The sequence below is a fragment of the Amblyraja radiata genome, chromosome 25, assembly GCF_010909765.2.
Source record: "Amblyraja radiata isolate CabotCenter1 chromosome 25, sAmbRad1.1.pri, whole genome shotgun sequence".
Taxonomy (NCBI): domain Eukaryota; kingdom Metazoa; phylum Chordata; class Chondrichthyes; order Rajiformes; family Rajidae; genus Amblyraja; species Amblyraja radiata.
Window position 1 is genome coordinate 22875390 of NC_045980.1, and position 22416 is coordinate 22897805.

At 42.9% G+C, this 22416-nt stretch overlaps 1 protein-coding gene across 6 annotated transcripts in view; it reads left to right on the forward strand.

Moving 5' to 3' along the window:
• med15 (mediator complex subunit 15) overlaps positions 1–19017 on the forward strand; it is a 73237-nt gene extending 54220 nt beyond the window's left edge. For 5 of the 6 annotated variants that reach the window (XM_033043430.1, XM_033043427.1, XM_033043429.1 and 2 more), the window contains 8 exons: positions 2096–2223; positions 4802–4936; positions 6978–7041; positions 8952–9018; positions 12307–12467; positions 14340–14506; positions 14821–14919; positions 18539–19017. In XM_033043430.1, the coding sequence (XP_032899321.1) occupies positions 2096–2223; positions 4802–4936; positions 6978–7041; positions 8952–9018; positions 12307–12467; positions 14340–14506; positions 14821–14919; positions 18539–18675 (958 nt within the window). In that variant the 3' untranslated portion in view covers positions 18676–19017. The remainder of the gene's footprint in view (positions 1–2095; positions 2224–4801; positions 4937–6977; positions 7042–8951; positions 9019–12306; positions 12468–14339; positions 14507–14820; positions 14920–18538) is intronic. The other variant, XM_033043428.1, reaches the window with a different exon arrangement.
• The last annotated feature ends 3399 nt before the right edge of the window (positions 19018–22416 follow it).

Here is a 22416-nt window from a genome sequence, read left to right on the forward strand (position 1 = left end):
TTGCAAATGTATCTCCACTGTTCAAGAAGGGAGTGGAGCAAAAGAGAGCGATGGATGTTGTTTACCTGGATTTTCAGAAGGTCTTTGATAAAGTGCCGCATGTGAGGCTGCTAAAGAAGATGAAAGCCCATGGCATTAGAGGGAAGATACTAGCATGGATAGAAGGTTGCATGGATAGAAGGTTGCCTGAATGGCAGTAGGCAAAGAGTGGGAATAAAGCAGGGGTCCATTTGGTTGGTCGCCAGTGACTAGTGGTGTTCCGCAGGTGTTGGTGCTGGGGTCGCTACTCTTCACGTTGTGTATCAGTGATTGGGATAAGGGGGAGTTTAAGGTTTGTGGATGATACAAAAATAGGTGGAGGGGCAGGTAGTGTAGAGTAAGCAGGGACTCTACAGAAGGACTTGGACAGTTTGGGAGAGTGGGCAAAGAGTGGCAGATGGAATACAGAATAGCAAATTGTGGAGTCATGCAACTTGGTAAGGGTCCTTCACCGATTTTCCGGGACCCTTGTTTTCCAGAGTCTTGCCGTATTAACAATTTTGCCTGACCCACGGAGGTCATGTAATAATGACCCATCGCAAAATCGTCCTTGGAGGTTGGCAATGGGGACGGATCAATCCGCTCCGGTTGGGCTGCAGGTTCCAGAGCCCGGGCGGGAGTACCAGAGCCCCAGCCGCAGGGGGGCAATCGTGACACGCCGATCGGATGTCCAGCAGAAGTCCCGATGAGGACGAGGTCGGCCGCCTCACCTAGCCTTGGCGCCACATCTTTGGGAGGACTTGCGATGGGCAGGGATTTCAAGTGTGCTCTCGTACTTTTGTTTGGATTAAAGGAGATGCCGGACCACGAATTTCCGGAAATTCGGTGGTTTAACCTGTATAAGGAGTATAGGTGTAGGCTATTTTCTAAATAGGGCTAGGATTAAGAAATCCTACTCCTATGACTTATGAACTTATGAACCAATATAGAAATATCACGTAACTGAAGACACAAATAAGTTCATAAATTCATAAATGATAGGAGCAGAATTAGGCCATTCGGCCTACCCACCATTAAAATCATGGCAAATCTATCTTTCCCTCTCAACCCCATTCTCCTACTTTTTCCCCATTACCCTTGACACCCTTACTAAACAAGAATCCATCAATATCCGCCTTAAAAAAATGCCCAAATGACGGCCTCCGCAACTATCTGTGGCAATAAATTTCACGGATTCACTACCCTCTGACTAAATAAATTCCTCCTCATCTCCTTTCTAAAGATACGTCATTTTCTGAGGCCATGCCGTCTGGTCCTAGAGTCTCCCATTAGTGGAAGCATCCTCTGCACATCTACTCTTTCCAGCCCTTTCACTATTCGGTAAGTTTCATTGAGGTCTCCCCCCCCCCCCACCCCCGCATCCTTTTAAAATCCAGCGAATACAGGCCTAGTACCTTCAAACACTTATCATGCGTTAACCCAATCATCCCCGGGATCATTTTCGTAAACCTTCTCTGGACCCTCTCCAACACCAGCACATGGGGCCCAAAACTGCTCACGATACTGCAAATGCAGTCTGACCAGTGTCTTATAAAGCCTCAGCAGAAGAAATGTGCTATCCTAATGGGACTGTCATGTATGACGATTGTGTTTGGTGGTGAGTGACTGGACTGCTTTTATATTGTTTCACTCCATCTTTCATCTGCAGTCTCTTCCTCCTTTCCCATCTCTTACATCCCCCTCTCTCTCCCTCTTTAGAGGTGACATGTTGCAGACGAGACATTAATTCTGCTACCATATCATGGAAAGTGGTAGTCTCCACTACCTATCATTAATACTGAAGAATGGGGCCATTGACTTCAAGAAACAAACAGGGAGACTGACATGAACATGAGAAAACAGATGCTTCCTGTACAATAATCATCTGCCAAGAAGTTTAATGGCAGTTAACTGCCAGACTCATTCATTTTATTCATTAACACTGTTAAATGTTGATGTTACTCTTGCACTTCCTACAAGGCTAAGAATTTTGATGTACTATTTGCTGGGTTATAAAGTTCCAGGAAACCTTCACTGACTGTCTAAAACTATGTCGAAATCTGATCATCTGTTGCAGTTCTGGTCCAGCTCCATCCCCAAGTGCTTTCCTACCAAGTCCATCCGCACAGACAACACAGAGCCCAGCTGCCGCACGGACACCACAGAACTTCAGCGTCCCTTCCCCAGGCCCTCTCAACACTCCAGGTATGGTGTTTGCTGGTGCCCAGTTCAAGGAAGAGGGATAATAATTGTCTTAAATGCCCTCGTCCTCTCTGTGCTATATTCTCCCTTAACTATAGGGAAGCTGCTGCATAGAGTTAGTGAGAATGGATTTGCTGTGGAATGTCAAGAGCTCTCCAAGCTCTTTTCTTCTGAGATTTTGTCATAGCTTTTAAATTCTGATGATATTGACCACTTCACCTCTGATATCTCCATGCCATTGGCACTGGAGTTGTGGGTGGACCAATGCACATCCCCACTGGGTGATCATGGCAAAGACAGTGACTGGATAAAGCCAGGGGTAGAACTGATGACCATGAGCATGGGACTGAAAGGAGAATTTCGAGTGCCTGCAGAGATGGTCTTCAAACTGGGACAGAACATTGGCCTGATTTCTATTGCTTTCCAATTTGGTTCCTCTGATGTGGTACAGAATGCGCCTTCGTTAGGCTTACTCCTTTAGATAGGTATGTTGCAAAGCCTACCTGAAGCGTCGCTGAAAATCTGTCGCTGCGGGTGTGCGCGATTTTGGCGCCGTTTAGAGGGGGGCGGGTTTAAAACGCGATTTTCTTTAGGCTGTTCAAATCGAAGATGTTCAGCCTTGTTAATTATTAACGAAAAATCGCTGGAAGACCCCGTCGCAAAAGCTATTATTAGTTTTAAAGGCCTTGGATAATAGTTATAGTAGTTTAAAAATCAATCTCTAAACCCGCGACCACCGACAGCTGTCAGGGTCTCATAGAGCAAACCACAGAAGGTATGTAGCTTATTTTTACATTAAAAAGGGCTTCTTAAGATCCCTTTATACAAAGTTTAATATTGCGAGTAGCTCATTTTGGGCCCATTATATCCCGCAGTATTTTTCTGGGCATTTGAGGGCACAAATCTACCGCAATGTGAACGTTCTAAACCAGCGCGTTCACAGGATCCCCCTAGAAAGCTGATTTAAAATGGACTTTAATTTACAGCAATTGAACACTAAATTCCTTCCATTTGGCCTATAAATGAATGTAAATGAGATTTAAAAATCATGTTTTATTGTGAATTATTTATGAATATTATTTGCACACTTAGGCTATTTAAAAATGTTAATCATTTATTAAGAAATGGATAGATGTTTAGATCTAGTAATTGAAGTTTGAAATTAGCTACACTTGGGTAACTAACTAATTATATGCTTTAATTTCAGGTCATCAAAGTAAGATTATTTTATATTTGTTTCAGAATGGTTCAATCTATGATAACTGAAAATTTCATTCAGTTCTCTTAATTTTTAAGAAAGTTATGGGCTTTTGACTGTCCATGATCACAGCTTTTTTGTTACGTCCATAGAAAATCAATAGGGAACAAGATGCTAATTTCCGAGTATGAAAATGGCCATATCTTTTTAAATACATGAGATATGAAAGTGAATTAGGTGTCAAATTAAACTTCTTTTTATGCTTTATCTGATGGGATAAATTACAGACTTGATTTTTAAAATCTCAATATTTTGTAACATTGCTACTTTAGAGTCTTGATTTTATGAATCTTGATACTCCAATAATATTGATGGTCTATTCAACCTCCCAAGGCATGTCCGTTGAGACTCTTCTTTCTTCTCAACCACAACTACGCCCATTTACTGGCATGCAAAGCCATTCAGAGACACTGTGTTCCCTCTATTGATTCCCAGATAGCCATTAACTCAGCAGCACTTCAAGGTTTGTGCCACACACATTGATGCTTTTACTATAGGACCAGTATTCTGAAAAAAACCTTTTTGAAAGTTAATGGAAGCCACTGTGCAAGTGCCCACTTGTTCCTGATTGGGTTACTTAGGAAAATCTAGAATATAGAAGGCAGAATAAAAGTAGCAGAATGTTGTGTGATCTTTAAAGTGCAGATGCTTCATATGAAGATGGCTACTAAGTTCCAACAAGGGGGAAGGGGGTCCCTGGATGACAAAGTAGAGAAAGAAAATAGTGAAAAAGAAAAGGAAGGTATGTGTCAAGAATCTGTCAAGAATCATGTGACAGGGAGTACAAGAGGCTGAGAGGGAAGTGGTAAAACCTACTGAAAGAGTGAGAGTAGGGGAAGGAAATAGCAGCTAACCATCAGGAAGCTAAAGTGATGGTCTGGAATCCAATAGTCAGGGTAGGCTGATTAGAAATAGTATTCATGATCTTTGTATAGAGGCAGTAGGCTCAACTGGGATGTCCCATGTATACTGTGATCTTTACTCTCTTTTGAAGTTGTATACACTTGTTGATGCCTTCCTGAAGTTGACACTCATTCTACACTGGAGCTGAGTTCAGGTCTGAGATTCTATATATTACAGGAGGCAGCTGGCTCAAATACCAACACTGAACTACTCCCTGTACCAAAGTACTCTCCCACACCAGGACACTTGCTCTCAATGGTGAATGAACAATTGTGAAGCTTTCAGAGTCCACTTGTATATTTAATGTGCATCAGAAACATTCCTCTACAGCAAAGATGTTGCTGTGTTTTGATGCCGCTTCTTCTAATGGTTTACAAAGAGCGTGCATTTTAAGCTGAGTGACTTCCTTTGGTGTTACAGGGAACCCAGGCTCAGTTCCAAGCCCAGCTGGTCGGACACAGACTGAGGAACAGCAGTACCTGGACAAACTGAAGCAGCTGTCCAAGTATATCGACCCTTTGAGGCGGATGATCAATAAAATAGACAAAAATGAAGGTGAGTCTGATGGTGAACCTTTCATTCTTCCCCAGTTCAGTGAATTGGGCCCCTATCTTTAGGTGTTTAAGAAGGAACTGCAGATGCTGGAAAATCGAAGGTGCACAAAAAAGCTGGAGAAACTCAGCGGGTGAGGCAGCATCTATGGAGCGAAGGAAATAGGCAACGTTTCGGGCTGAAACCCTTCTTCAGACTTGTGTACCCTATCTTTAGGTCATCAGTTGGCAAACCACCTTCAATAATTCTGCTCTTGAAACTGGAGATCAGCTTACACAGGTATCCTCACCTCAGTGCAGTATCATGTGGGAAGCATAACATGCTGAATCTTTACTTAATTTCTCATGACATAGGAGATCATTCATCCCGTTGAGTCCATTCCAGCTCCCAATAGAGCAGTCCCATCAGTACTATTCGTCCCTCATTTTCCCGTAGACTTGAAATTTATTCTCTCAAATTAATTCCCTCTTCAATTCTTTAACCCATACCAAGGGATAATTTACAGTTGCCGACCAAGCCACCAGCTGGAATGTGGGAGGAAAGGGGAAGGCTGAGTAGAAACTCAGGCATGACAGAGAGAAGCAGCAAGTTTCACACAGATAGAACCCAAGTCACAGGAGCTGTGGGGCAGCTCTTGTCGGTTTCAGATTTCCATCATCTGCATTAATTTGATTGTGGGTTTTATGGAAGTGTTCGTTGATGGGAAGTAACTAGGAAAACTGACGGGTTTATTGAGATGGCCCAAGATGGTGGACTAGATAATAACTTACTATTGCCCAAGTTGGGAACAGCGAACAGAGTTTGAACATTTCAAGAATGAGCATGAGATTATCGGATTATCGTTATGAAGCTCCTTCACCTTATTCCACCATTCAGCAAGGTCGTGAATGATCCTGTTCCTCATCCACCGTCCTGTCATCCCCACCTTTGCTGATTCCCTCATGTCCAAGCATGTCATGAACGAGAGCCTGCTCATGCCTTAGTGATGAACAATCAACCTCTGTAGCAGAGAGGTATAAAGATTTACAACACCCGAGGTAAAGATATTTATCTTTATCTCAGTTGTAAAAGTCCTCTTAATGTGTGTCTTTACCCCCTAATCCTAGAATAAAAACAATATTCTAGAAATATGCATTGGGTTAAGTAACACCTGTAGGGGGAGAAATAGTTAATATTAAATGGTACTCTATTATCACATGAATCTAAGTAGAGTGCATTTTGGTTTATCATACAGTTCAGTGACAACCCTTCTATACATTAGGCACAATCATACTAAGTAAAAGGGTGTAAAACAGTATTCTGATTCTATGCACAAGAGTCGGCACGTTTCAGAGGCTATCTTGAATCCTTCTAAGTCCAAAATTTAAAAATAACGTTAGAGTCTTAATGGCCATAAAGGCCTGTTGTCCTAGCGACAACACTGGGTTGGAGTTGCAGGGAACGTCCTGGCCAGGCGATGAGATGATTCCTCTACTGCAGCTCCGCCGCTCCGTGCCTCTGCAGGCCGTGTCAGTTCCGCTTATTCAGTCACTTGGATCGGCACGGTATCCGATCCAATGTAGCTCCAGGCTGTTTCAGAGCTCCAGCGGCCCACTCCGCCTCAACCTCAGCCCATGAACGCGTTGTGCCTCGCCTCCAATGAACATCGTTACCCAAGCCGCTTCCCACAGCTGACCAAGAATGCCTCCGAGGGTGCGGGAGGTAAGCCTGCAAGCCCGTTCACCGGCATTGTTCGTTTTTTCCGTCCACCACCAACTTTGGTCCTTCAAGATGGTAGTCTTGGGGCCGTCTAATCTGAGGGGGAAAACGGCTTTCAAAATCTACCCTGTCAATCCCTTGTATGTCTCACTGAGATTACTTTTTTCCTCTAAACCCCAGTGAATGAAGGCCAGACTTATATAGTAGGACAGCCCTCTTGTTCCATTGATCAGTCTCCATGCTTTTATTGAACATCTTCATGCTACACTTGTTATAATGACCATGCCGTTGTTGTGTGATTACAAAGATATAAGGTCTAACAGGTTAATTCTTCCCTATATGACAGACAGAAAAAAAGATCTAAGTAAAATGAAGAGTCTTCTGGACATCCTCACGGACCCTAACAAAAGGTATGAGCTCCACTGCATTGATATGCAGAGATTATGTGCTTGTGTCTATAGATTTTTTTTCCTGTCCTTGGGTCTCAGTGGATAAAGATAGACCGTTATGTCTATCAAGTATGTTCTACCATTCATTTACATTGTGACTGATGTGTACCTTGCTACTTTGCTCCATAGGTTCTCAATTCCCTATTGCTAACAAAAATATATCTCGGTCATCAAAAATTGTAGCTATTGAAGGATCTGGGTATTTTGGAGTCAGCATTCCTTTAGTACTTGCACCATCCCCAGTCAGAAATTCCGGAGGGCTACCTATGTTGTTGCCATTCTAGAAAGCAGAATGGAATACCATAGGGATCACTGCGTGGATGATTGAAGCCAGCAGCTCCTCTTGGTTTTGCTTGGGAATTGCTCTGAGTGTGCAAGCAATTGTCACCAAGTAAAACTGGATATTGTTATGCTATTATACTTATGGAATTGTTCCACTTGTTGAGGAAGTTGTGTAATTTAAGTATGATTTATCATTTTGTGTGCTGTCTATGTGCCTGTGATGCTGCAAGCAAGATTTTCATTGTACCTGTACAGTGGTTATGCATATGACAATAAACTTCACTTGACTAGAATTTACAAGCGGAGTTATCTGGAGCTGAAGGAAGATTCCTATTGTGGGAACAAAATGACAGTGGAAATTAGAAAAACAAAGGGAGAGTTAGTTTTGGTCACCTTGCTACGGGAAGGATGTTGTTAACATGGAAAGAATGCAGAGAAGATTTATAAGGATGTGGCCAGGACTTGAGGGACTGAGCTATACGAAGAGGCTGGGGAGGCTCAAACTTTATTCCTTGGGGTTTTGGAGGCTGAGGGGTGATCTTATGAGGGGAATAGATAGGATGAATGCACAGAATCTTTTACCCAGAATGGGGATCAAGAACCAGAGGACTAAAAAATAAATTATGAACCTGAAAGGAAACGTTTTCTTATATGGATAGCTGTCAGAGGAGGTGGTTGAAGTAAATAATATAACAACATTTAAAAGGCATTTGGGCAGGTACGTGGATAGGAAAGGTTTGGAGGGATATGGGCCTAATGCTTCTTGATCGGCATGGGCAAATTGAGCTGAAGGATCTGTTCCCTGCTGTATGACTATGATTCTATAATAGAAGCAACAGAAGGCCTCCAGGTCCTTCAAGCCTAACCCACCATTCAATGTGTTCATGGCTGTTTTATGCTGGCCTTAACTGTACTTCAGTGCCATTTCCTTGATCTATCTAATATAAAAGGTTCTTACTTTGCAGCTGCCTGCATAAAAGTGAGGAAAATGATATGTTTAATGGAGATGAGTGTGAAATATTTGGTGTATGAACATTATTACTATAGAGGAAGAGGTTCAGCATGTTTAATGTGGATTAATTGCCAGGCCTAAGTGAACTATTTTCCAGGCTGCTTAAATATCAATGGAGAAAACTGTGAGAACTGCCTTCTTCCACTGTGGTAGTGGTACTATTCAAATAATACCATAAAATAGTAATGGGAAAATTCAATTAATTACAGGCAGTTAATGCAACATTGGTGGGGAAATTATTAGAATCAATTCTGAGGGAGGGTGTAAATTTCATTAGAAAGGTGCATATTCATCAAAGACGGCATTAGTTTGTTATGGAAAAGCCTTATCTGGTTAATTAACTTGGGGGTTTTTTAGGGGAGAAGGGGTAATAACAAGAAGTTTTTTTTTGTAACTCACACACTATCAACAGGTTTGATGTAAATTAAAGATATGTTTTATAATGGATCCTTGAATATCAATAAAAACTCAATGGGCTGAAGGGCCTGTTTCCATTCTGATGACTGACTCTAAAGGTCTGATTCTTCTGATGTATGCAACCTCCAAGGAGCTTTCAAAATCTGCTTTATTTTAAAAGGTGTTCTTTGGCAACTCTTCAAAAGTGTGAAATTGCGTTGGAAAAATTGAAGAATGACATGGCAGTGGTGAGTTTTGATTTAATTTCAGGTGTTGGGTATTAGAAACATAGAAAATAGGTGCAGGAGCCCTTGAACCATCACCACCATTCAATATGATTATGGCTGATCTAAAATCAGTAATCCGTTCCTGCTTTTTCCCCATATCCCTTGATTCATTTAGTCCACAAGAGCTAAATCTAAATCTCTTGAAAACATCCAGTGACTTGGCCTCCACTGCCTTCTGAGGTAGAGAATTCCAGATTCACAACTCTCTGGGTGAAAAAGTTTTTCCTCATCTCAGTCCTAAATGGCTTACACCTTATTCTTAAACTGTGACCCCTGGTTCTGGACTCCCCCAACGTCGGGAACATTTTTTCTGCATCCAGCCTGTCCAATCCTTTAAGAATTTTATATGTTTCTATAAGATCTCCTCTCATCCTTCTAAATTCCAGTGAATACAAGCCCAGTCTACCCATTCTTTCATCATATGTCAGTCCTGCCATCCCGGGACTGCTGCTCCTGTTCAGTTACCTTGACATACTGAATGGGCACTCACACAGGCCCCAGCTATGCCTGCCTTTTCCGATTGGAAAGATTTAGAGGGATAGGGGCATAATACTGACAAATGGAATTAGTGTAGACGGGCATTTTGTTTGGCATAGATGAGTTGGGCCGCAGTGCTTGTTTCCGTGCTGTAATATCTCCATGAATCTATGAAGTGATTTTTTTTGTCTCTCGGATCGTGAGGGTTTGGAGAAATGTGTTGGAATCAGAATCTTTGAATATATTTAAATAAATCTTTGACAAGTAATGTTTACTGCGGAAGATGGGGACGTTAAAAAATCATCTATAATCTTATTGAATAACTTGCTGAGTGGCTGACTCCTATTCCTTATTTGTATTTCTGGTTCTTCTTCTTGCGTATGGCGTGCACAGCCTAAAGTTGTAGGACAACTTGTTCTATTTGATCTTATTTGATTGTGCACGCCGGGTTGATTGCATTCGTTGAAACTGGGTGAAGGTTGCAATCTTCCACCCCGTATTTCTGCTATCAATCCTGAAGTCTGGGGCATACGTTCAGAGTCTTGTCCATGGCTCCATGGCCATTTCAGCTGCACACGAGGGAAATGAGGAAGGTAGATGATGTCACAGTATTACAGGGGATCTATTAGTGAAGGAAATGGCCATGTGTTTCTATGGCCACAGAGCTGATTGTGGCTTATCAAGTTTATTAATCACGTCAGCAGAGCTCGCTGCTGCTCTTCTCTCATAAACTCTCTTTGCCCATTTTATGTTTCACCTCCCTTATGAGCTTTCATCCTGCTTCCTCATTTCTGTCCATTACACATCCCCCACCTTTATAGTTTTGATTACTTGTTATGTCTGGAGGGAGGTTTAGTTTTGATTGCTCTATCGTTCCCCTGGAGTGGAAATTTTTGACTTAAAGCCCGGCAATCACCATGTCACCATTCTTGGCCCATTAAAGTTGTCTCTTATCAATTATACTGGATTACTCTTCGCCCCTTATCATAGCCAGTTAGAGTTTCTAGAAAATCCTTTCTCCCATTCACTCCTCCAGCCATGTCTATGTTAAGCTAATGTTTCTGCCATAGGTATTGAAGTTCCCTTTAATATTCATCTGAGCTGGTACTGTCTAAACAGGATGTCAATAAATTCATGTTTTATAACAATCTGTATATTTGTGGTTATAGAGACGACACCACTCGGGTCTATCGACCCTGGTACAGAGGGCAAATCCATCCCATGCCGTTTCCTATCTTCCTCCCCACTCTCAACAGCCACTTTGTTTCTTCACATGAGATATCCTGTTGGTAACACTGCATTCTAATCCAGCAGTTCTTGATTAGTGCGGCTGAGCTCTTGAGACAACTGTCCAGATATTCTTTCTCCCGAGTATGCTGGTGTTTTCTCAGTTTCCATTTCACTGACTGAGAGGCATGTGCTGTAGTCTGCTTGGAGGAGCCTTGGTACCCAAAGAATCCCTTATTTTCAACATTGACACACAACTTCCAATGCCAGGATCTTATCTGAATAGCGCATTAATTTAGACAATAGACAATAGGTGCAGGAGTAGGCCATTTGGTCCTTTGAGCCAGCACAGCCATTCAATGTGATCATGGCTGATCATCCTCAATCAGTACCCTGTTCCTGCCTTCTCCCCATATCCCCTGACTCTGCTATCTTTAAGAACCCAATCTAGCTCTCTCTTGAAAGTATCCAGAGAACCAGCCTCCATCTGAGGCAGAGAATTCCACAGACTCACAACTCTCTTTGAGAAAAAGTGTTTCCTCGTCTCCGTTTCTAAATGGCTTACTCTTTATTCTTAAACTGTGGCCCCTGGTTCTGGACTCCCCCAACATCGGGAACATGTTTCCTGCCTCTAGCATGTCCAAACCCTTAAGAATCTTATATGTTTCAATAAGATCCCCTCTCATACTTCTAAACTCCAGAGTGTACAAGCCCAGCCGCTCCATTCTCTCATCATATGACAGTCCCACCATCCTGCGAATTAATCTTGTAAACCTACGCTGCACTCCCTCAATAGCAAGAATGTCCTTCATCAAATTAGGGGACCAAAACTGCACACAATACTCCAGATATGGTCTCATTAGGGCCCTATACAACTGCAGAAGGACCTATTTGCTCCTATACACGACTCCTCTTGTTATAAAGGCCAACATGCCATTCGTTTTTTTCACTGCCTGCTGTACGCGCATGCTTACTTTCATAGACTGATGAACAAGGACCCCCAGATCCCGTTGTACTTCCCCTTTTACCAACGTGTGATGTACTACAAAAACTGTTAAATATGTTAAATATTGAACACATCAAGATTACACAAACTGCTGTATATTGAGCCAAATAAATAAAAATAGCTTTGCTGCACCATATTAGCACAGGTCAAATTGGCAATTTCACACTTGTTTACGAAAACACTGTTTTTAAGACCATTCTGCAGCCATTTTTTATCTGTAGACCTTTACGTTCATTCTGCAAAGAGAGAATTATTCCCATTTCTGAAGTTTCAAATAAATTATCTTAAGGTGATCAAAGGGTTGATAGGATGATGGAATGGTCTGAGGTAGTTTAGGGTCAAGTGAGGCAAAGGTGCTTTATTGATGGCCACCTTAACATAATGACCTAGTTTCATACCAAGGTGTGATATTTCTGTTAAAACGGAAATTTCATCTTCCTCAGATCGTACCATCCCTTATTTGTTTCCTCATTTGTATTGGCATTTCTGTGCATGAGGAGAAAAATGTGATGGTTAATAAAATGTATTTTCCACCCCAGCCTACACCTCCACCTCCACCAATGTCGATCACCAAGCAGCAGTACCTGTGCCAGCCCCTCCTGGATGCAGTCCTGGCTAACATACGCTCCCCGGTCTTCAACCATTCCTTACAGCGAACCTTCGGACCTGCTATGACTGCCATCCACGGACCACCGATCACGTATGTAGTATCTCAGCAACACCTTACCTCGCCATTCCAGTGAGTTTCATATTAATACAAAGATTGAATCTAGCAAGATACTTGCCTTTGTGAATAGCTTGCACAACTTTTCAATTGTCTTTATGCATGTAGGTTTTATGCAGTTCCTAAAAGAAGAGAGTGAGGAGTTTAGGAAAGGATTTCCAGATATGAGAACTTGGCCAGCTGAAGGCACACCCATAAAGCTGGAATGATTAAAATTGTGAATGTGCAAAAGGCTGGAATGGGAGGAACGTTAGAAGGTTCTGAGGTTGGAAGTGATTGCAGAAGGGAGAGGTAGTAGGTCTCCTTCTCCCTCAGAGTCTTTGCCTTTCCCTTCCTGCTTCTTAAAACATTTCACCAGGTTGTTGGTTCTGCTTTTTGATCTCCCTACCCTGGGTAAAAGTCTCTGTGCATTCACCATATCTATTCCCCTCATGATTTTATGCACCTCTATTAGAATAGCACCACCACAGCCTACTGGGCTCCAAGGAACAGTCCTAGCCTGCCCAACCTCCCCCTGTAGCTCTGGCCCTCAAGTCCTGGCACCATCCTTGTAGCATATTGTGTGGAAGGTGCGACAATTCTTACTGCTCAGTACTTGATTTTGATTTATTTTTTTGATTTTGATTTTATTAGGGACAGTGCATATTAATAAAACATTTGCATGTAATATGCAAGATTGTAGCCAGTGGCTAATTTCCATCTTTAGTCCCACACAAAAATAAACACATCCCAAACAAGGTAAAAAAACAAAAGACAAAAACAAAAACAAAACAAACAATATTGTTTAGCCTGCAGTCATAACATAGAATAAATAACAAATACTCAACACAGTTTAAAGTCCCAAAGTCATTGTCTCTTCCCTCCTTGCTCTCCCTCTGCGCTGAGGCAATCCAAGCCTCCGATGTTATGACCCCGCCGGGTGATGGTAGGTAAGTCCCGCAGGCCGAATCCGAGCTCCGCAAACGGGCCGGTTCAAACTCCGCGGCCCGGGGCGGTCGAAGCTGCCGAAGCTGCCGTCCTCCAGTCCAGCGGACGCAGCTGTAGTTGCGGGAGCTCCGGAAAACAGAACTCGAGCTCCCGATGATGTCGTCCACTGGCCCACTGGCCCGCGGCCGAGCCTCCGAGGCTCCAAAGTCGGGTCGGAAGCCGTGCCGCACCGCAACCACAGCCCCGAAGTCGGCCAGGCTCGCGTTGGTAAGTCCTGGCTCTGCTCCACAGCCTCCACAGCCTCGAGGTCGGTCGCAGTTGGAGGCCGCCAGCTCCACGATAGGCCTCAGCGCAGACGGACACGGAGACGGGGATACGACAGGAAAAGTCGCATCCCCCCGAAGGAAGAGCCAAAAAACACACCACACCCACCCCCCCACACACACACAGCCAAACAAACCGAAATAAACCGCAAAAACAGGACAAAAGAAAACAAAAAACAGAAAAGACAAACGGACTGCAGGCGAGCCGCAGCTGCAAGGCAGCGCAGCCACTCCCACTTGGTGCCAGTTGGGGAATAACACTAAATAATGTTCATTATTCCCAGTTGATGGAAAGTAGAGGTGTCTGTAAAGCAAAGGTAAACGATAGGGTGGGTCTCAAATTACATTTGGGCAGATGCAGGACATAGCATGTCACGTGTTACACGGCTGTGGTCCGTGTAGTAACTGTGCATGTAATATATTACACGGTTATGTGTTGTGTAGTAATCGTGTCAGGGACCAAGATAACATGGCTAACATTGTGTGTGGATTTATCTTGCAAAAAAAAGTGCATTCCGGATATGTGTTCCTCTACATCAAAACATGGAAAATGTTAGACATCTTGCTCAGTTAAAGACTGGTGATATCTTCCACACAGGGCGCCTCTGATCTCCCCACGGAAGCGCAGACACGAAGATGATGAGAGACAAACCATTCCCAATGTCTTACAGGGGGAGGTCGCACGGCTCAATCCTAAATTCCTGGTGAACTTGGACCCTTCCCATTGCAGTAACAATGGAACAGTCCACCTCATATGCAAGTTGGGTGAGTGAACTTGGCTTCAATACCACTGACAATGCTTTCATGATGTCTAACCTGAGGTTTGTGCTAGTCACCTAAATGTAGTGTTGATGAGGATAGGGTGTGACAGACAAGGTTACCACATGACTCCTCCAGGACTGGCTGGTTGGAGACGTGAATATCTGTTGATTGTGGAGAAGAAAGGTTTGACAGGATATGGACCAAATGCAGGCAAATGGGACTAGCTCACTATGCCAACGTGATCGTCATGGACAAGGTGAGCTGGAGGGCCTGTTTCCCAAGACTTGAACTAATATTGATTTGATCTGTTTTGTCAGATGATAAGAGTCTCCCCAGTGTCCCCCCACTGCAACTCAGTGTTCCAGCTGACTACCCAGACCAGAGCCCACAGTGGACGGATGACTCTCAGCAGTATGGTAAGTTTACAAATGAAGGGTTAGGTTGTTTCTTTTCATACTCTGTCGCAGAATGGAGTTGTCTGGGGAGACTGCTGATTACCAACATGGAGGCATAAACAATCCTTTATGGATGTACAATTATGTGTCTCCTGAAGTGTGGTTGTAGTGCCATTATTTTACACACATGCTAATTTGTAGCCGACATACTCAAGGAACAAATAGGAAAAAGGGTCTGCGGATTGGCAGATCACTGCCTTAAGCCTGCTCTGCCATTCAATCTGATCATGACTGGCCCAGTCTTAGCCTCATTGCCATTTTCCTGCTCCATCCGCATATCCCTTGTAGTTCAAATGTCTGTCACTGCCTTGAATTATTCCTCCCTTTTCAGGGGTAGAGAACTTCAAAGAGAGAAATTCCTCTTCATCTCTGCCTTAAATGGGCGACTCCTCATTGTGAAACAGTTCCCTTGTTCTACATACCCCCACCAGGGGAAATATTTCCTCAGTGTTCACTATGGCCCTCAGAATCTTGTGATTCATTAAGATCACCTCTCATTCTTCTGAACTAATGAGTCTTGGCTTAACTTGCTCAATAATTCTTTATTTGCAGAACTCTTCATTTCAGCAGTCATCCTGGTGAACCTTCTCTGCCCTGCCTTGAAAGCAAGCACGTCCTTCCCTAGATACAGAAACCAAAACTCTACTCAGAATTCCAGATGTGGTCACCAGGGCCTTGCATAGTTGCATCAAAACTCCATCCTCCTTACAAAGAAGGCCAACGTTCTATTAGCGTTCCTAAGGCTTGGAATGTTGGCTAATGGCTTGCTGTACCCACATGCTGACTTTTCGTACTTCATGCATAGGGACACACAGTTCCCTTTATAATTTTGGCTATCGCTCTACTTCCCATTAATTGCCCACTTTCATCCTGTAAGGAACTAAATGTCTCATCTGTTTTATATTTCTATAGAAGTTCTTGCTTCCTGTTTCATTATTTGCCAGCTTACTCCTATACTCTATATCAGAGGCAAGCATTTAGCCCTCAAGGCTCTGCCATTCAGTGAGATCATTGCTGATCAGTGAATAACTTCAAATATTCCGAAATAGAAATCAATTACACTAATTTGTATGATGTGTGTCAATGTATTTGGCTGAAGAAATACAAGTTGTCCTACAACTTTAGGCTGTGCACGCCATACGCAAGAAAAAGGAGCTGAACAAATGTCAATTGTCGGAAAGTTGAATTAAGGTGCGGTGGAAACGTTTTTAGACTGTATACCCACAATATAGGTTGGTAGAAGACCAAACTTGCACACATTATACAAAAAGATACAAGAGACTTCAACTATTTTTAGGGGGAATATCAGATTGCCAAATTGTGCCAAACAAACCCAAAATGTGGGACACAGTTATTTTTATGGGAAAATATCTGTCCCGAGCAGAATCAATGGGGTTCCCTTATTTCCAGTGTGAAATTTTTAACCAACAATGGTTGAGTCCTAGGCCAGGAAAGGCAGCATGGACTCAGCCTTGGTTAAATGCCAGCCATAGTTAGTGAGCGAAGCCTGTGGCATAGCTTAATCTGTTCTTGAAGTCTGACATTTACTCCTGCAGGAGTGGAGATGGGAGGAAGTTTGCCAAAAGACTTGCCTCAGAAGGAGCTCATACATAAACAATAAATCGGTAGCTCCATCTAGCGTCCACAGGGGAAACCACAGCCTGCAAAAATTACCATACCAATGCTGATTAAATCAAGAACAGTACATCTGTTATGAGACTACCTCTCCACACCCCACAGACATTGGTAAAAAACAAATTCCTTCATTCACCATTTTATTCAAGATATCCAAGGAGGCCACCCACATGCAGAGTCCAGGTGACTTAAAAATCACAATCCCTACAGTGATATAAATCCTAGTTATATCCTAAACTTAATTATAGGTGACCTGTATCATCCCATTCTAAGGCTACATATCACAGACAAATATTTTCTTGACTAATCTACTAACATTTAACTATTACATTAAGCTGAAAAGAGTGCAGAAAAGATTTACCAGAATGTTGCCAGTACTTGAGGGGTTGAATGCAGGAGGCTGAGAGGTTATCTTGCATATAAAACCATGAAGGCAATAGATAAGTTGAATGCACAGTGACTTTTACCCAGGGTAGGGGAATCAAAAACAAGAGGACATATGTTTGTGAGAGGGGCAAAATACAAACCTGAGGGGCAACCTTTTTTAGGTTTCGGAGCGCGGTGGGTATATGGAATGGGCTGCCAGAAAAGGTAGTTGAGGCAGATAGTATAACAGCATTTAAAAGCTACCTGGACAAGTGCATGGATATGAAAGGTTTGGAGGGATATGGGTCAAATACAGGCAAACGGGACTAGCTTAGAAGAGGCGTCTTGGTCGGCATGGACAAGTTGGGTCGAAGAGCCTGCTTCTGTGCTATATGACTCTGACTTTTATTCTTTTCCTTATCCAAGAGGGACCAATTTCTCAGACTGCTGTCCATTCATAATAAAATATCCCTTTGATTTAACCAGTCAGATTCCCATCCCTCCAAAGGGGATCCTCCCACCCCCATCACATGCAGCATGTGAGGCATAGGCATGCTATCAGTAGCTACATTTCCTCATGGCTGATCACAAAGCTGTCACCTCTCCCCACAATCCTGCAGACGTGACTTGCTTTTGGAACATGCCTTTGTCTCCTTTATCTCTGTGTACACTACAGGTATCACAGCCTACTGCTTCCATTTGGAAGCAGCAGGCTGATTAAATCTTTCTTGCATATCTACAGCTGTTTGTTGTTATTTGTGCTCCTGCAGCCATACTGCTGGTCCAGTTACAGAAACCAGATTTGACTTGTTTAGCGGGGTAGGAACATCTGTTAGCATGTTTTACCAGCAGCATTAAGTCCCGAGTGCCGCAAAGACATAACCTCCCATAGCAGCTATACCGGATGCACCCTAGTGGCCAGAATTTTGCAGTGCGTGACCAGCCCTTCTGGCTGACAAAATAAACAAACCTGCCTCACATCCTCAGGAACCACTGAGGGGAGATCGTCCCACCCGCCTTTATGTTTTAAATAAAATATTGACAACCCAACTGGGATGATAACCAAATATTGGGATGGGATAGGGAGGAATTCATGTAAATTGTACAAAGAAAGGGCATATAAGGAAGGAGCACTGGACCAGGGGAATGAAGAGGGGGCAATGGTTTACTTCCAGTGAGAGGCAATTGGGGAACAGTGATAATAACATTGGGTGTGGAACTAAAGGAAAATATATTATTGAGCATTAAAGAAATACTTGGAAAAAGACTACCATCAGTGAATTAAGGAGGAATTTGGCCCAAGTTAAAGGAAGACCTGAATTTAAAAAGTTGTACACATAGCAGTATCTGATGGGAGGAAAAAATGAGTACTGCCAGCTCTTCAGCTATTTTCTTCCACTTGGCTGCAGTGGGATTTACAGGTGAAAAATTAAGACAACCAAGCTTTTAAAGTAGCATTGCTTGCTGGAGCTAATGAAGGTTTAATATTGGAGTGTGTGGGTGTGTGATTTGTATCACTGCAAACCTCTCGCAGCCTGCACTATGACCCAACTAACGCTCGCTTTCCATTCCCTTGCAGAGGCCAACCCATTCCTGCAGTTGGTTCACCGTGCAATGACGTCCAAGCTTCTGCAGCTGCCAGATAAGCACTCTGTCACTGCACTCCTCAACACCTGGGCACAGAGTGTGAAGCAGGCGTGCCTGTCTGCAGCATGACCCCTTTCGGCAAGGTGCCTGCACCTTTCCACCTGGAATCTATCTGTAACCAAGCAGCCTTTTCATGGATTCATGAAAACAGGAAGTTAGATGTATGGAGAAGGACTTACACCATTTCGCTCTCTTCCTGGTCACCTTAAAATACACAGAACTTTTCCATTGCTTTTTCTGGATATAAAGATATGTATCAAGAATTCAAAACATTATTTACAATCCTTGTTTCTCTTTCAGATGATGTTTTTTGCCCAAAGGGATGTTAGTATCCCATATGTTCCTTGGGTAAGCGTGTTTTTAATAATGTATCAGTGAAGTTACCACTGGAGTAAATTGTTTTCCACAGAATTGTTTGACTTTATTTACACAGGGTTTCACTGCTTAGCGTGACAACCACCTATGCAGCAAACTGGCCATTCTCTGAGAGTCAGCTAAAAGCGATTCCAGCCCCACTTTATCTAATCTTGTGAAGGCACTTTCTCTTTTGGATGACCATTAAACTGCCAATAGAAGCAGTTAATACTGGAAATACTCAACAATGTAGGCAGCACCTGGGACATGTTTGAAGTTGGTGATCAGATGTGGGACCAGCTGTGATTAACAAGCCTCACGCTCTCTGAGACGGCATCCCAGCACTTTTGTTGTTTACTTTCTCTTAGCTGAGTTTAGTTTAGGTACAACATGGAAACAGGCCCTTCACCCCGCCAAGTCCATGCCGATCACCCATACACTGGTTCTATCCTACAAACTCGGGACAATTTACAGAAGCCAATTAACCTACACAAATGCACATGTTTGGAGTGTGAGAGGAAATGGAGCACCTGGAGGAAACTCACACGGTCACAGGGAGAACGTGCAAATTCTGTGCTGTCAGCATCCGGTGTCAGAATCGAACCCAGATCTCTGGCGCAGTCGGGCAGCAATCCTGTGCCACTCTGTCACCACACTATCACATACATTCCCTTGTTGTCTCCAACCCTCTCTCTTTGCAGCTTAAATCATTTCCCTAGTTCTAAAGAAACTATCATTGACATGAAATGCTAATGGTTTCTCTCTGCTGCCTCCATGCTGAATGTTTCCAGCAGTTTATTCTCATTTCAGATTTTAAGCATTTGCAATGTTTTTATTTTTTAATTAAACTAAAATGAATTAAGTTAGAATGATATTTGAAATAGATTTCTGCAGGCATGTCGGGCAAACTTCCTCCTGCAGCCGACATCGCTGAAAAGATTGCATGGTTCTTGTCTCACTGTTTGTGTTCGGTGTTGACTGTACAAAGTCTCTGCTACCTAAGATGCATCTTATCTCTACACATGTGGTGTTGGAGATGTTTGAGATTTGGAATCTTTATGACTTTCCTTATGGAACAATATTCTGAGTGAAAGGAAGCTCCTGTAGCAGCGACTCCCTATCTCGCACTCTGCCACCCCATCATCTCCACTGGTCTTGGAGTATCTCATCTGAGACACTTTGGCCTGTACTATAAGCTTAAAAATCCTGACAAATGGTAAGAAAGCATGAGCATTTTCACACCTGACCAGTTGATAAAAACTGGCGTCAGATAGACTGTGAAGCACTCAGATAGAATAGAAAGACGATTCGTGTCTGGAAAATGTCACATGAAAATTACTTCTTAAGACAGCCACGCAAGAACATTCTTTGATCTCCAACAAATTCTGCAGTAAGTGGGGAGGGATGAGGAAAACTCTTGTCATGGAGACAAGTAGCTCTTAGAAAGTTCCTCTCAACCAAATAAAACCTCCAAAGCACTTTGTTCAGATTGAGGATGTAGAATAACCTCTTTTTCCATTTACTGACAACCCAGCGGACACTGACGCAGGTTGCTGAATAACTGGTCAGCAACCAATGTAAGTAATGGCCATAAAAAGACCCAGCACAGTATGCGGTCATGCACTTTGGTAGGTGGGATAAAAGCGTAGACTGTTTTCTAAATGGGGAGAGGATCAAAAAAAGGAGGTGCAAAAGGGCTTGGCAGCACTGGTGCAGGATTCCCAAAAGGTTAATTTGCACGTTGAATTGTTAGTAAGGAAGGCAAATGCATTCATTTCAAGAGGACTAGAATATAAAATCAGGGATGTAATGCTGAGGCTTTATAAGACACTGGTCAGTCCTGCATTTGAAGTATTGTGACCAGTTTTGGGCCCTATATTTGAGGAGGGATGTGCTGGCATTGGAGAGGGTCCGGAGGAGGTTTACAAGAATGATCCTGGGGGTGATTGGTTTAACGTATAATGGGTGTTTGACAGCACTGCGTCTGTGCTCACTGAAATTTAGAAGGATGAGGAGGATCTCATGAAACATCTAATAGTGAAAGGCCTGGATAGAGTGGATGTGGAAAAGATGTTTCCACTGGTGGGGGAGTCTAAGACCAGATGGCACAGCCTCAGAATAAAAGGATGTAGCTTTAGAAAGTAGATGAGGAGGAATTTCTTTATTCAGAGGGTGGTAAATCTTTGGTGTTCATTGCCACAATTCTTTCACACAAAAGGTTCTTTTGCCACCATCTCCAAGTTAAACACAATTGGTATTTGAGATGTCCCTGGTGTTTTACTCATTAATAGACAGTAATCCAGCCTGTGATTAATTCATAGTTCAGGTTATCCAAAAGCCAAAGATTTAAGGTTCACGATATACAAAGGGCCCAAAAATTGCTGTACGGTCTAAAAGGGATTTGTAGAATTGTGAAATATAGAACTGAATAGAACAGCCTTTTGGTTCTGTATTAGATAATTCGTCATAGAATCATTCAGCACAGAAACATGCCCTTTAGCCCAAATAGATCAAGTCGTCCAAGATGTCCATCTAAACTAGTCCCATTTGCCCAAGTTTGATCCATATCCCACAACCTTTCCTATCCATGGACCACAGTATCCAACTGTTATTTGAATAGAAACATAGGTGCAGGAGTAGGCCATTCGGCCCTTTGAGCCAGCACCACCATTCAATATGATCATGGTTAATGGCAATTAACCATTTCTGCTGGCAGCTCATTCCAAGCAGACGATTACAAATTAAATGTCTTTGGCAAGTTGGATGAAAGAAGATCGGAAAGCTTTTTTATATACTGCTTAGAAATAGGCCCTTTGGCCCACCTTGCCCGTGCTGATCAAATTGCCCCATCTACGCTAGGCCTATTTGCCCATTTGTCTATATCACTCTAAACTAGGATACTGAGTTGGATGATCAGCCATGATCATATTGAATGGCGGTGCAGGCTCGAAGGGCCGAATGGCCTACTCCTGCACCTATTTTCTATGTTTCTATGTAAACCTTTTCTATTCATGTACCTGTCCAAATGTCTTTTAACTGTTATTGTACCTGCTTCAACTACGTCCTCTGACAACGCACCATCCTCTGTGTGGAAAATGTTACCCCTCGGGGTTCCTATTAATTTGTTTCCATCACCTTAAACCTATGTCTTCTAGTTTTTGATTCCCCTACCCTGGGTAACTGTGCATTCACCCTATCTATTTCTATTATGATTTTATACAGCTCTATAAGATCACTCTGCAGTCTCCTGCATTTCCAGAATAAAATCGTAGCCTGCCCAACCTCTCTTTATAGCTCTGCCTTCAAATTTTGACAACATCCTCGTAAATCTTCTCTGCCCTCTTTCCAGTTTAGCGACATCTTTCCTAGCAGGGTGATCAAAACTGAACAATATTCCAAATATGGCCTTACCAATGTCTTGGACAACTGTAATATAACTTCCCAACTTGTCTACTC